The sequence below is a fragment of the Sinocyclocheilus grahami genome, unplaced genomic scaffold (genome assembly GCF_001515645.1).
Source record: "Sinocyclocheilus grahami isolate Dianchi unplaced genomic scaffold, SAMN03320097.WGS_v1.1 scaffold828.1, whole genome shotgun sequence".
Taxonomy (NCBI): Eukaryota; Metazoa; Chordata; class Actinopteri; order Cypriniformes; family Cyprinidae; genus Sinocyclocheilus; species Sinocyclocheilus grahami.
The window spans coordinates 241,105-254,692 of NW_015506007.1; the positions used below are offsets into that span (position 1 = coordinate 241,105).

Genomic DNA, 13,588 nt, shown 5'->3' on the forward strand with positions numbered 1-13,588 from the left:
CCCTCAATTTTAGTTTAAGGTTTAGTCAATCTGTTATTTGCTTTTTTTCAATTTATCTTTATTCATTTTAATTTCAGTTTTAGTCATTTTAGTACTTAAACTTAATTTATTTCAGTTAGCTGCTATGGCAGCATTTCTAATTTAAATTTTTTTAAAGATTTATTTTTGGCGTTTTTGCCTTTTATTTTTATTATTATGATAGGACAGCATATAAGACAGGAAGCAAAGTGGGAGAGAGAGATCAGGAACGGGAAAGGTCCACAAGTCGGGACTCGAACTCAGGATGCCCGAAGCGCAACAGCCACTATATGTTGGCGTGCTACCAACGAGGCTATTGGCGCCGACCTAATTTTAATTTTAAGTTTAAGATTTTCATCTAATATTTCTTTAATTTCTGCTATATAAAACAATAACAACAATACCAACAACATTATAGCAAACAATTTGGTGCATAAATACAGAATGTGTAGTCACAGGGTTTGTACTTACAGACAATTTACAATCAGAATGTTTATTATTTTCATATTTGATATTCAGCTTTTCTCTCTCCAAACTGAAAAATCCTTAGGAGTTTTTTTTTTATAGAAACGCCGGGTTCTTCTTTCCCTGAACCATTTCCCCTGACAGGCAAATTATTGGGATAATTTGTGTGTGTCAGCTAAGTGGTGAATTTCCGACTGGAGTGGGCTACATAATAATCAAGGAGGATATCTGTTTCGAAGGAGAGAGAGAGAGAGAGAGAGAGAGAGAGAGAGAGAGAGAGAGAGAGGATGATACTGGTGAGAAACTAACAAGAGGACATGTAGCTGAATTACTACTATTGAGAATAATTGTTACTGCAGATGTGGTGGCCAGAGATTCAGAGGAAAAACAATCAGAACAGTAGAACGGACTGTACAAATGAGGACAACAGAAATAAGAGAATAAACGAAGGCTAGATTACATCAGAATAATAATGAAATGTGAAAAATGTGAGAGATAGAAACAGAATTTGGAACAGTGGATTTCATGGTTGGGACGTCCTGGAGGCCTCTGGGCCACTGCACACTGGGGTAATTGGGCGAGAAGGGACGTGCTGTCAGGTTGGAAGATATGGGTAATGGAGTATACACACAAATCTTAGACGCATGGGCCACGTCCCACTTACAGAGAGGTGGTCTACACCATTTATCATCATGAGCAAGTCCCACAATTCATTATAGTGGTGTTTCTTGTACTACAAAGAACTAAAATACATTTGCATGATGTCAGGAGACTGTCAAACCACATACTAATACTAACAAAGAAAACTGACATTATATGGAATAGATCAGCGTGAACATTTCTCAAAATTTCTCCATTTGTATTCCACAGAAAAAAGAAACTCATATGAGTTCAGAACGGTGAGGATGAGTACATCTTTACAGAATATTCATTTTTTGGGGTGAACTGTCCCTACAACAAGTATACAAGTCAATGTGAATGTTTTGTGCTCTGTAAGTGCCTTGGGTTAAATATTTTAGCAACAAAATAACCTCTTTCCTTTTATAGAGAAGTCAAAGCACGGCAGAGAGGTTTTCCACAAAGGACCAAACACATTAAAAAGATGCATCCAGCCACAATGACAGCACACAGTGTCGTCTGAGGAGATGCTTTGCTCTTACAGCTAGTTTACACTGACACAACAAACCCCAGCCTATACCAAATTTTGTTGGATCAGTGTAAACATTTCAATGGTTTCATTCCAACATTCGGAATCCAATAGTCAACTTTAATATGACTGAAATGCTGCCGGTTGTTGGCACAGTGAAGTCAAGCTCCTGCATATCCTGCACTTCCCTGAACTTCTACATTATTGCAGAGAGATCAGGACAAGGTGCAGCCTATACACTAAAGCTCAATGTTAAAAAAAATACAAATAAAACTAAGAACATACAAAGCACCAGTTGAGGGCTTACCGAGGTTGTACCAGACGTCCATTTCTCCACTCAGTGTGCGAACCTCAATGATGCTTTGGCCCAGGAAGTCATCAGATTCTCTCTTCAAACGCTGCTTTACTCGTGACTTTATGTCGTCATCTTCATCCCAAACACGAACTTTGATGCGATCAGAGGAGTTGTGGCATTCACTGGAAGACAAACACATCTTTACAATCGGTGTTAAAGATCAGAAACTACGCATGTTTGACTTTGTAGGCTGTGCCCTCCAAAGATTGCATTTGTTCACCGCACACAAATACACCTTAAGAAAAGTAAAAATTATAAATTGTACTATTATTCCTTGTGAGTCGTAAACTAATGTAATTTTTGGTAACACTATCTTTAGGACCAATTCTCACTGTTTACTAGTTCAGGAGAGTACTATGACGCATACTTGTGGTGCTGCTGACACAGGAGCCAGAATTCTGACATAGAACCCAGATTCACTGCGCCTTGTTTTCAATCAGAGGAATGCACATGCATGAGTCGTGGTACTCTTGTGAACGTGTGTCGAAGACTGACGCGGAAGAGAAGAAATAGTTAAATAAAGTCATTATTATTGTTTTCTTTAGGCACAAAAAGTATTCTCATTGCTTCAAAAAATTTAAGGGATAGTTCACCCAAAAATGAAAATTCTGTCATGAATTTCTCACCCTCATGTCGTTCCAAATTCCGAGAGCTCTCTGACCCTCCCATAGACAGCAAAGATCCTAACACGATCAAGGCTAAGAAACGTAGCAAGGAGATTGTTAAAATAATCCATGTGACATCAGTGGTTCAACCGCTACGAGAATACTTTGTGCATGCAAATAAAACAAAAATAATGACTTTATTCAACAATTCGTCTCCTCCACGTCACCCTATAGCGCCATTTTGGAGAGTATCACGTACGTAAACAACGTCTGCACGTGTGTATACGTTGTTTACGTTCAGATCAAAGCGTTAACAATGTAAACAGCATATGGTGCTGCTGACACAGAACAGCATACGTTGTTTACATATGTGATACTCTCCAAAATGGTGTTATAGGATGACGCGGAGGAGACAAATTTTTGAATAGAGTCGTTATTTTTAATCGCGAACGATATCGTCTGTTTATTCTAAGCGAACATGCGTCTACCACTTTAAATTCTTGAGCTCGTTACAGCAGGATGGATTCTGATTGGCTGTCAGTGTTTTATCGTTCATCAGCTGGAGAAAAATAGTTTTGAAAGTGATCACAACGATATCGTTCCGCTGTATTGTTATCGTTATAGTTGTGGTGTGAACTATGCTATTTTTTTATATTGAGAATGATTTTTTTAACTATATCTTTATCGTAATCTTTATAGTTATCGTGCTTGGTGTGAACGGGCCTTTACAGGTTTGAAATGACATGAGGGTGAGTAATTAATGACAATTTTCATTTTTGGGTGAACTACCCCTTTAAGGTTGAACCACTGATGTCACATGGACTATTTTAACGATGTCCTTACTACCTTTCTGGGTCTTGAACATGGTAGTACCATTGCCATCTATGCAGGGTCAGAAATCTCTCGGATTTCATCAAAAATATCTTAATTAGTGTTCCATGATGAATGAAGGTCGTACAGGTTTGGAGCGACATTAGGGTGATTAATTATTGACAGAATTTTAATTTTTGGGTGAACTATCCCTTTAAGATATGATTGGATTGAATAATATTAAAAACAGGCCAGTGGCTCAACCACAGCCTGTTCACTCAGACAAGTTGATTCCACTACTGAAAAGAGACTGGATCAAAAACTGGGTGACACACATTCTGAGTAAGCAAGCCTAGGGCAACAAAGGAGCAAAGAGTGACACTTCAATCAAAGAGATGGTCTATGATAGGTCGAATTATACTTACAAATGAAACTTTTCCTCCCAGACAGGATTGAGGTTGCCGTAGATCGTCTTGGTCCTCTTTTTGGTTTTACCCACCTGGACAGTCACGTAGGGGTCACTGGAGCCGGTCTTATCTTTAGCCTGCAGTCCTTGAGCACAGACAACTATAACAAAGACAGATTAGAAGACGGGAAGTCATCGAGGCATAGAAGAGAATTTTCATCGTGCATCATTTAGAACTGAATTTTAGAATGACTTTTAAATTGCAGCATTTAAATTGAGTAAAAATGGAATGCCATTTCCAGAAAAATGGCAATGTAAATGATCAGTTTTTGAACCTGTGATGGTGATCTTGGCTGACCACTTGGACGTTCCATCCAGGACGCTCTGCTTGATGGTCTTCATCTGCTGAGCATGGATAGCCTTGCTGACCACAAACACATCTCGGATGACCTCAAAGATCTCAGGCTTGTTCCTCTCACGGATCTTCATGCGATCCTTCATGGCCATAATGATGTTCTGAGTGCGGTCCTCTGCACCATGTTTGGAGCTCTTTTCTGCCGCGCCTGAATTAAAAAGTTAACGATGGTTAACAACATTTTTATTTGTGGAGACTGGATTAATGACACTGTAAATAAAACGCAAACAAAAAAAATTCAACAAATAAAAAAAACGACAATATTTCAAAATAATAAAAAAATAAGTATAGATATGTATGATAGTAGGATAAAAATGTCATTCATTAAATAAATTACTTACGGATTTGTTTTTATTACTATTAAAAACAAATCCAATTAAAGCACTTGAATGAGATTTTCCATTTGCAAAAAAATCCTCCATGTCAAAACACCCTAAAAAAACAACAACTGTAAAATATGGCAAGCTCATAAATCCAATAAACACCCTGTCTTATAAAATATGTGTGTGATGATTATTTTACGGTGAGCATCACCTCTAAATCATTTTCTTAATTTTGGCTAATGGACCTGTCAACAAGGAAGATGTCACTGAAGGAAGTCTATTTGGGTAAATGAGTTCAACAGGGCACATGTCTAATATAAAACGTAATGTAAAAAACAATGTCATCTCACTGTCTGACTTAGAGTGAAAGCACCAGTAACCCAGGCTGTGTCTGAACCCCACAAATGTGGCTTTCTCAGGCAGCAGATGAAGGTAGGAAGCCGTCAAGCAAGTCTTTTGCTTCAGACATAGCACAGGTGCTCATACTTACGCTGCAGGCAGTCTGCATTCAGCAGCTCCTGACACTTCTCGTGACATTTGACCCCGCACTCCGTGCAGCGCATGCCCTGCCGCGCAATTCCCCAAAGAAGCCCCTCACACTCGTAACAGTAGGTGGGCGTTGTGGCCGTCCACACCTCAAAGTTATGAGGTGTTGTACAAGAAATGGGGTAGATTAAAGCTTGCAGCGTTTTCTTATACACATGGTTCTTCTGTAGAAGTTAAAGAGTAAAAGTGATCAAATATTTATTTATAAAATACTTCTTTAATATAGTCAGAAACAGACAGAAGTTAAACTAACCAGTTCCTCATCTTTTATGGAGGAGCGCGAGGCCATCGCCGATGCAATGCCAGCCTTTCTGGCTTGGACCAGAGACTATCATACAAAGAATAAATGTTAGAACAGTGCAAACCAGTTGAAAATCTCTTAAAACACCCCTGGTAAAAGATATGCCAGAAGCCAAGTGGAATCTAGATGTCAAAAATAAACATCTAAGCCAAAGAGCAAAAACCCAGAACTTCAAAACTAGGGGTGGTGACTATGGGAGTCCCAGAAATCAAAGTGGAAACCAATGTCTGTGCAGTAAGGGGATGAGGGGTTAATGAAGAAAACAAACCATTACTGATAAGCCTAGGTATGAACAGAAGCATCTAAAACACCCTGTTAAAATAGAATCAAACAACCCGCTTTGAAACAGCCCTTTGAAAGTGATGTTGGAGGAAAAGTAAAACTAATAAAAGTAAACCAGTGGAAAGAACCATTTTTTGCTATCTTGCTTATGTATATAGTATATCAAGTAAGGTTGAAATGGTTTGCAAATACATTCATTAAAATATATTAAAAAAAAATTATTGTAATATCATAATCCATATATTTATGGTATTGGCAGAAGTTATTTAGCCATTCTTTTTTCATTGTAACAGCCTACTTTTGCAATTTCATGTTTTCTAGCTGTGTATTTGCAAACTATTACAGCAATACTGACCCTGTGGATGCAGTATTATCTTGATATACACAAAAGTAGGTTCAGTCATATGGGTTATTCTCAAAACTTACCATAGCCTGACCATGCAGAGTGAATGCATTCAAAAGAGTTGTAGAGGTTTAATTTTATGTTTTTCATGGGGAGGAGAGAGATCAGAGAGTTGTTTTACTTCACTTCATATCTTTCCGAGTCAGAATTAACAGTTATAATGGTTGTCATTTATTGCTTACGAAATTTAAAACTGCTCATATTCTGACGTTTTTGTCTGAACCAGATTTGTCAACTTAATATTGTCTTTACCTTATGTTATAAGATTGAACAAGTAATATTTTAGCAAGATTTGGACTGATGCTGTTCCTACTGGATAACAATACCATGTTGAGAATTATAATAAAAGCATTTGTAGCTTTTGTTCATTTTAATGCAAGGTGAGGCCACATGGAAAGAGTACTTACCACATCGCTAACCAGAGGAATAGCTTTTTTCTTGCGAAGGTCTGGCATACTGTCAATTCCAAATATTCCACTCCCATTTCTGTGGATATCAACACTTTGTACAGGAGTATTTTCCATGCTTAATAATTAATACACAGACAACGAATGCGTAAATAAAATGTCACTAACTTCTTATAAAGAATTCTATATTTTCATAAATATTTCCATAAAAAAAAAAGAGAAAAAGTAAAATACAGCAATGCAACTATCAACTAGCAATAATGCTTAAAGAGAAACTTACCCAGCTTTAATCCAAGCATGTCTCGAATTATCTCCATTTTCTTTGCCCTATGGCATCAAAAACACAGTTTAGATTAATCAATGTGTACATGGGAAGCAATTAAACCTGAGCAACACCTAACATAAATGCAGAGGACACAGGATTGGTTGAGTTTCACCAAAAAGTCTGAGAAAGCAAACCAAAACATGACTTTGTATTGAAGATGAAGTCCTCATTGATGAAAGTACTTAATCTGATCGAAATGACTGGCATGCAAATCATAAGATCAGAGCAAAATCAATGAAAGGGGGAAAATAGAAGTACACACAAACTCTTGTAATGCACAGCAAAAATTGGGGTTAAACCCTTAACTTTTAGAATAATTACTGTATATGAACACATCCCAAAAACTTTTCACTTGATGACAGAAAGGAGTGAAACCTTGACAAACATTTAGCAAACTGTCTCTGTGTTTTCCATCTGAGGTGAACCATTTTTTTTAAAAATGGCATGAGCATTCTTCCTCAGATAAATGGGCCCAAGGGCATGTGGTATGTTTCAGCTGCTTTTAAAAGCAACACTGTAGCAAGACGAAGACCAGCATTTCAAATTATTAATAATTTAAAAAGATGACAAATCACATTAAAGTAAGTAAAACAAAACAGAAGCAAACACCACATGTAACCATTAAAAGACAAAACATTGAGTGTTAAACTCAGAAGTTTTCTGTATTTGGCAAACTCAAGCAGCAGGCAGCCTTGTACATGAATCATATGTTTCAAAAATAATGCATTCAAATAAACTTTGGATGAAAAACAAAGAAAACTGGCATTAATGGAAAAACAAAATGAAATCACGACTGAGAATTGACCAAAACATAATCATGACCTGGTCATCTTCCCTGCTTCCCTCTGAAAGACAGAGCAGGACAATCAAGAAAAAAAAAGAAAAGAACAATTGATAAACAGTATTTTAAACAAGCAAAGACTAACAGAAGTAGGAACATTTTGTTCAACTTAATTACATGTATAACTAACCAAAATCAAAGACAATTTTTGTACCTTGTTTAAATTCCTCCTCAGAGAAAGTGTTCTTTGAGGCATTGGCAATCCTGGATAATCTATGCCGATGTCTCTTCTCTTTGAGCACACGTTGAATATTGGCAAGGCACTTCTGGTGGTGAGGGTCTTCAAGGGCAGGTTCATTGTCAAGACTATGCTCCGCCTGTTTTCCATTAACATCTGCCTCCAGTGTTCCTGAATTGGTGCCCTCTGGACTTATTTTGATATTACCTGAGCCAAATGCCATTTGTTGAGCACAAGAATCAACAATCCCTGAACTCGGATCCACATGTTTTGGGCTAAGGTCTGGAATACATGGCAGATTCTGATCTGTTAGAGGTTCCTCTACAGTATCTAAGTGGTCTAATGCATAGTATTCAGTTGGAGTAAGTGAAGGGGAAATCGTGCTAGGAGTCGATAGTAGAGGATCAAAGGCTTGAGAATTACGTTGCCGGTTTAGTAATTCCCTCAAGTCCTTCCCATGGAATGAAACTTCAATGCCTTTTTGAGAAGACACACTGAGATCTAAAGTTGCACCATCAGAAGGTTCAACAGTGTCTGCATTTGATTCACTGAATGTGGTGCTATCCTCCTCAAGGTCATTGGATTTGGAGGGACTTGGGACTACAGACTTGGTGTCCTCATCTAGATACTGTGGTTCAGGTGTGTCAAGCTTTGTAAAGGCTTCCCTTAGAGCAGAGTGGAAGGTTAGCATGGCTTTACTTATCTTTACAATATCATATCCTAGATTAGATGGCTGTGACTCTTCAGTGTCTGTATTTTCAGAGTAATCTGGGTCATACACATCTGTGCAAGCCCCCTCTGGCCAGTCTTTCTCTGAATCCACATCACAGAGGCAATGCTCACAAGAGGAGTGTAGATTTCTGCAACCGTCATCATAGTCTGTCATTCCAATGGTTGAACAACTAAGGCTTCGGGAAGGCCCACTACACGATTCATCAGCATATGCATCCATGGTGTGGTATCCAGAACTGCGAGAGTACATGCAATTTGATGTCCAGTCGCAGCCAATGTCACTGATAGTTTGATTCTTAGGATGCCTCCAATCTACAACACTGGATGAGCTGGATGGGGAATCATGGTTTCCAAACAGTAAGGATAGGTGTTCAGAGCTGCTACTTGATGAATGACTGGTCTCGCCACCATTGTACTTGTACCATGTATCTGGGTGTCCAACAGTTTCCAATTCGTCTGCACTGTTCTGGCAGGAGCAGTAATCCTCCTCACTCCATCTAGTGTCTCCACTCCATCCTCCTTCTCCACTCACGCTCAACTGCATTTCCGAACGTCTCCAACCACTGTTCTCTTGGTCAGCCTCCCTAGAATAATAACTTCCTTCTTGATCTCGACTCTTAGAACTGTGACCTGAGGATAAGGAACTAGTGCTTGTAAATTCTTGTCCGTAAAGATGACAGTAGCTGGACTTCTTAAATCTGGAACAGGGTGCATCCAAGTTGTCAGAAGCCTTGGGATTGTGTAATTTGGTTCTTCTTGGTACATCTCGGTAATCAGTTTCCACATCCCACCCGGACACATTCGGTCTAGCCGAAAGAGGTCTACCTTCATTCTTCTCCAATTTTTTATGCTTTACTACTGGGCTACTATTTCTACTTTGCGGGAGAGGAATGGCATTCTGCCTACCTGGACTTCTTTGATGAGCCACAACTCTTCGAGGTGATGGATTCCCAACAGCACCAACTGAATATAGCTCCTCAATTTCCAACAGTACAGCATCTACGCAGCAAGACACTTCATCTACTGAGCCACTTACAGACGTCAGGTATTGTCGCAAATCTGATATCTCCTCTTGGATTTTATTAATCCCTTGCAGTTCCTTCAAAATGTGCTCCACTATGGTGCTTGACCCTACTTCTCTTTTCTTGTCCTTGTCCCTACTTCGGCTTGGTTTATTATCCATGGCACCTCTTCCATCGACACATCTGCTCTCTTCTGCTTGGTCTTTGGGCTCTAATCTTTTCATTCCCATGATGGATGGAATGGTGATACTGCCATCACTATTACGCCTCCCCTGCCCAATAACGGCACTCTTGGAGGTTGTAGTCTGACTTTCAAAACTACGCTGGGTTGAAAGACCACACTCATGAGTAGAGGGATCTCTCTTAATGCCACAGATGAACATGTCATCCTCTATCTCCACGGTTAAATTATAATAATGTGAATATCTATACATTGTCAAATTAAATAATTTACACTGAAAAATAACTGCATTAAATAATATTATGAGATTCTTTTCTTTTAGAATGATACTTTTCAACAAAATTAAAACGCCAGTGCCAGTAGTGTTTAATGAGTGAGTCATTGAGTCATTCATTCAAACGGCATATTCATCAGATGTTTATGCATGGGCTAATGAAACTTTGATTCAACCGATTCGTTCAAAACACAGAATCAATCAGCAATGAATCGGCTGATTGCTGTGAGATGCAACTAAAATGTAAGTGACCTAATATTATATTTGCTTATTGAACCGTTTAACTATTAAACAGTCGTAATGGTGAAAACGCTGTTTGATGTTGCCTAACTAACTGCATTTTAAATATAAAAACTTTCCATTTTGAATTTTTACCTCAGGATGCTGAGTTTCTTAGTGTTGCGCATTTTGATTTCTCCTGGAGAGGCTGCGTGAGCCTCGCCTCAGCAATAGATGCATAATATACAGTCTATGTGCCCCGGCCCAATTTAAACCCTGAGGACAATGGCACGCATAGATTATTAAAATTAGACAGACATTGAAATTTCAATCAGTTAAATATAAGCATGCACAATCCATCTAAATTAATCAACATCTATCTTCATGGCCATTCAGTCTTTTGCTCTTCTTGATGCTATTGTGCGGTTCTAAAACCTAGTGAGCTGCCTACAGAGGCACTCCCAATTTGAAATGTAGGCATCTAAATTTTGCAGCCTACAAAAATACTTTTAGTCTAATTCTAATGCTATTTGTGTGACACTGTTGAGTTGCAGCCCATGTAGGCCATTACAAATCAATCGGTTAGGATTCTACCGTAGAAGGCAGCACACTATCACTTGGAACAAAGCTTGTGACCACATATTTCATTGCATACTATACAGTAAGTGCACAGCTGAGGCGCTGAATGCAGTTTCATAATTTATTCTAATGGAGACTTTAATAAAAAGTAATGCTACAGGCCAAGGGTGTCCACACTGCCAACTCTCTCATACACACCCAAGTAAAAAGTCACATTACAGAGAGAGGGTAAGAGTGAATATATCTGGATCTCTGCCATGTACTGAAAAAGTACCACAGACAGTTAAGTGGATTATTGCAGGTTTACACGGTGTTTACAAGGATGTACAAAGCTCATTGTTGTCATAGCTTGCTAATAAACCTACTGTAGTCATTAAGACAACTGTTATAATGTTAAAACATATGCAGCTGAAAAAGATCACTAATGAACATGGGTTCCAAAAACAGCTCAAGGAGTAAAGTTGTACGCGTTCAATCAAATCACATGAGTATATGCAAACTTAAATTACTTTTTTTTTTTGTTGTTGTTGTTAAAGCATTCCATTGTAGAAATAATTCAGGTCCAGACATTGCCAAACAGGTGGGGCATATTCCACACGGAACACAACATATTATCTTCTTGCCTGTCAGCTCTTCTAACAGTAACTGTTACAGCACAGGGAGGGTGACAGCCCAGCTGTATTCACTGTGCATCATGACTGTTAATCAGAACCTGCTGGGTCTAATAGCAGCTTCACCCCATTTCCTGCCTGTCAGGACAAAATCGTCTCGTCTGTACACTCGAGGCTTTTCACTTTTTCATTTATTTAGAGACTCTTTTACCATATTCAATGATTTTAAACAAATACTGCACTACATTGAAATAAAGGTTGAAATATAAATTATTATGATTGTAAATTAGATATTCATAATAATGAGTACATAATGTTAGGGCATGATTATTGCCTTATAGTTCACATAATTTTTTAAGTCTATTTCCTGTAATATGTGCTAGCAATAAAGGTAGTCATTGAAATTCAGATACTGTCCTCGGTGTTATTCTCCAAAAGTATTTAATGGCCAGCATGATCTTTACTGTGACTTCAACATTGAGCGTTTAGGTTGGCGGCTTTCAAGGGCACATTTTGGCTGGCTGCCACGTGTCTCCAATAGGCTAAAATGAATGTCAGGGACAGCACATTTTATGATGGATTTTTAACTTAACATTTAATACAGGAAATGACATGCTTTCAAATGGAGCACTTTGGGATATTTTTTAATTACTTTAAGTTAAAACAGCTTAAGTTAAAATTCTACATAATCAGTGTGCTCTAGTTTTGTCTATAATTAACGTCAATGTCCCCTGCTACAGTTGCTTACAATAAAGGTGTATATTAAATACTCTGAATTTCAAAGTCACATTTAAATATTCCCATTATAGGTTTAACCTCTGTCCAACATCTCCCAAACAGTTGAATTTTGTGTTCACATGATAGGAGTACAGTTGGCAGAAACCAATAATGAGCCACTCTTTGAAGGACCAATGAAGCCATTACTGATATGTGACTAAAAAGGCCTGGTTAAACTTCCTGAAATTAAATGAGATTGTGAACCAATTTCTGTGACATTTATTCTGCAGATAGCTCAGGTATCAAAATATTACAGATTCTTGCCTAATTTGCAATTCCAACCAAGAGACAGATATGCCTCGGAATTTCTAATAAGAAACTATCTGCTCACTACTCTGCCACTGCTCAGGTTAATCAGCTCTCATTAGTAGTGGTGCTCCTGATTTACCTAGGCCAAGTCACACATAAGTTTTATTAAATTCAGGACTCAACAATAAGAACGACACAATGTCCTGAGCCAGTGTGAAATATTGGTTTGTAAATTCTGCTGACTTCTGTTAAAACTGAATAATTTAGCTGACTGACACAGTCTAGAATTTGTCATAACTGCAAGAACATGTAGACTACCAGTCAAACGTTTGGAATAATTAAGATTTTTTAAATATTTTTGAAAGAAGTCTTCTGGTCACCAAAGCTGCAATTATTTGATCATAAAAACAAAGTAATAACAATAATACTGTAATATATTATTATTACAATTGAATTGTATTTAAAATAATTTTCAGCATCAGTCATTTCAGCATTATCTTCAGTGTCACATGACCCTTCAGAAATCATTCAATATGCTGATTTGCTGCTCAAGAAACATTTATTATTATTATTAATGTTGAAAACAGTTGTGCTGCTTTATATTTTTGTGGAAACCATGCTTCACTGCCATTCAAAAGTCTGGGGTAAGAAGAAAAAATAAATTAATTAACACTTTTATTCAGCAAGGATACATCAAGTTGATCAATACTGTTAAGGCATTTATAATGTTAGAAGAGATTGATATTTAAAAGGCTGTTTCTTTAACTTTCTATTGAAAGAATCCTATAAAAAAATGTATCACTGTAAAAATTGTTTTCAGTGTTGATAACATCAACTACTATTAAAAACTGAGTATTGATTTATTATGGACAATAATTGAACAGCAAATCAGCATATTAGAGTGATTTCTGATAGATCATGTGACACTGAAAACTGGAGTAATGATTCTGAAAATTTACTTCGCATCATAAAAAAATTTATTACATTTTAAAACATTAAAATATAAAACAGCTAGTAATACTTCACAATATCACTTATTTTAAAAAATATATATTATATTATATATATATATATATATATATATATATATATATATATATCTCTCTTATAACTATCT

At 37.4% G+C, this 13,588-nt stretch overlaps 1 protein-coding gene across 8 annotated transcripts in view; it reads right to left on the reverse strand.

The window, feature by feature from the left end:
• unc13bb (unc-13 homolog Bb (C. elegans)) overlaps nt 1–13,588 on the reverse strand; it is an 87,563-nt gene that overhangs the window by 16,670 nt on the left and 57,305 nt on the right. For 7 of the 8 annotated variants that reach the window (XM_016247212.1, XM_016247215.1, XM_016247218.1 and 4 more), the window contains 8 exons: nt 6,764–6,810; nt 6,484–6,562; nt 6,100–6,105; nt 5,344–5,418; nt 5,035–5,254; nt 4,142–4,369; nt 3,826–3,967; nt 1,938–2,107 (listed from right to left, as the gene is read on the reverse strand). In XM_016247212.1, the coding sequence (XP_016102698.1) occupies nt 1,938–2,107; nt 3,826–3,967; nt 4,142–4,369; nt 5,035–5,254; nt 5,344–5,418; nt 6,100–6,105; nt 6,484–6,562; nt 6,764–6,810 (967 nt within the window). The remainder of the gene's footprint in view (nt 1–1,937; nt 2,108–3,825; nt 3,968–4,141; nt 4,370–5,034; nt 5,255–5,343; nt 5,419–6,099; nt 6,106–6,483; nt 6,563–6,763; nt 6,811–13,588) is intronic. The other variant, XM_016247213.1, reaches the window with a different exon arrangement.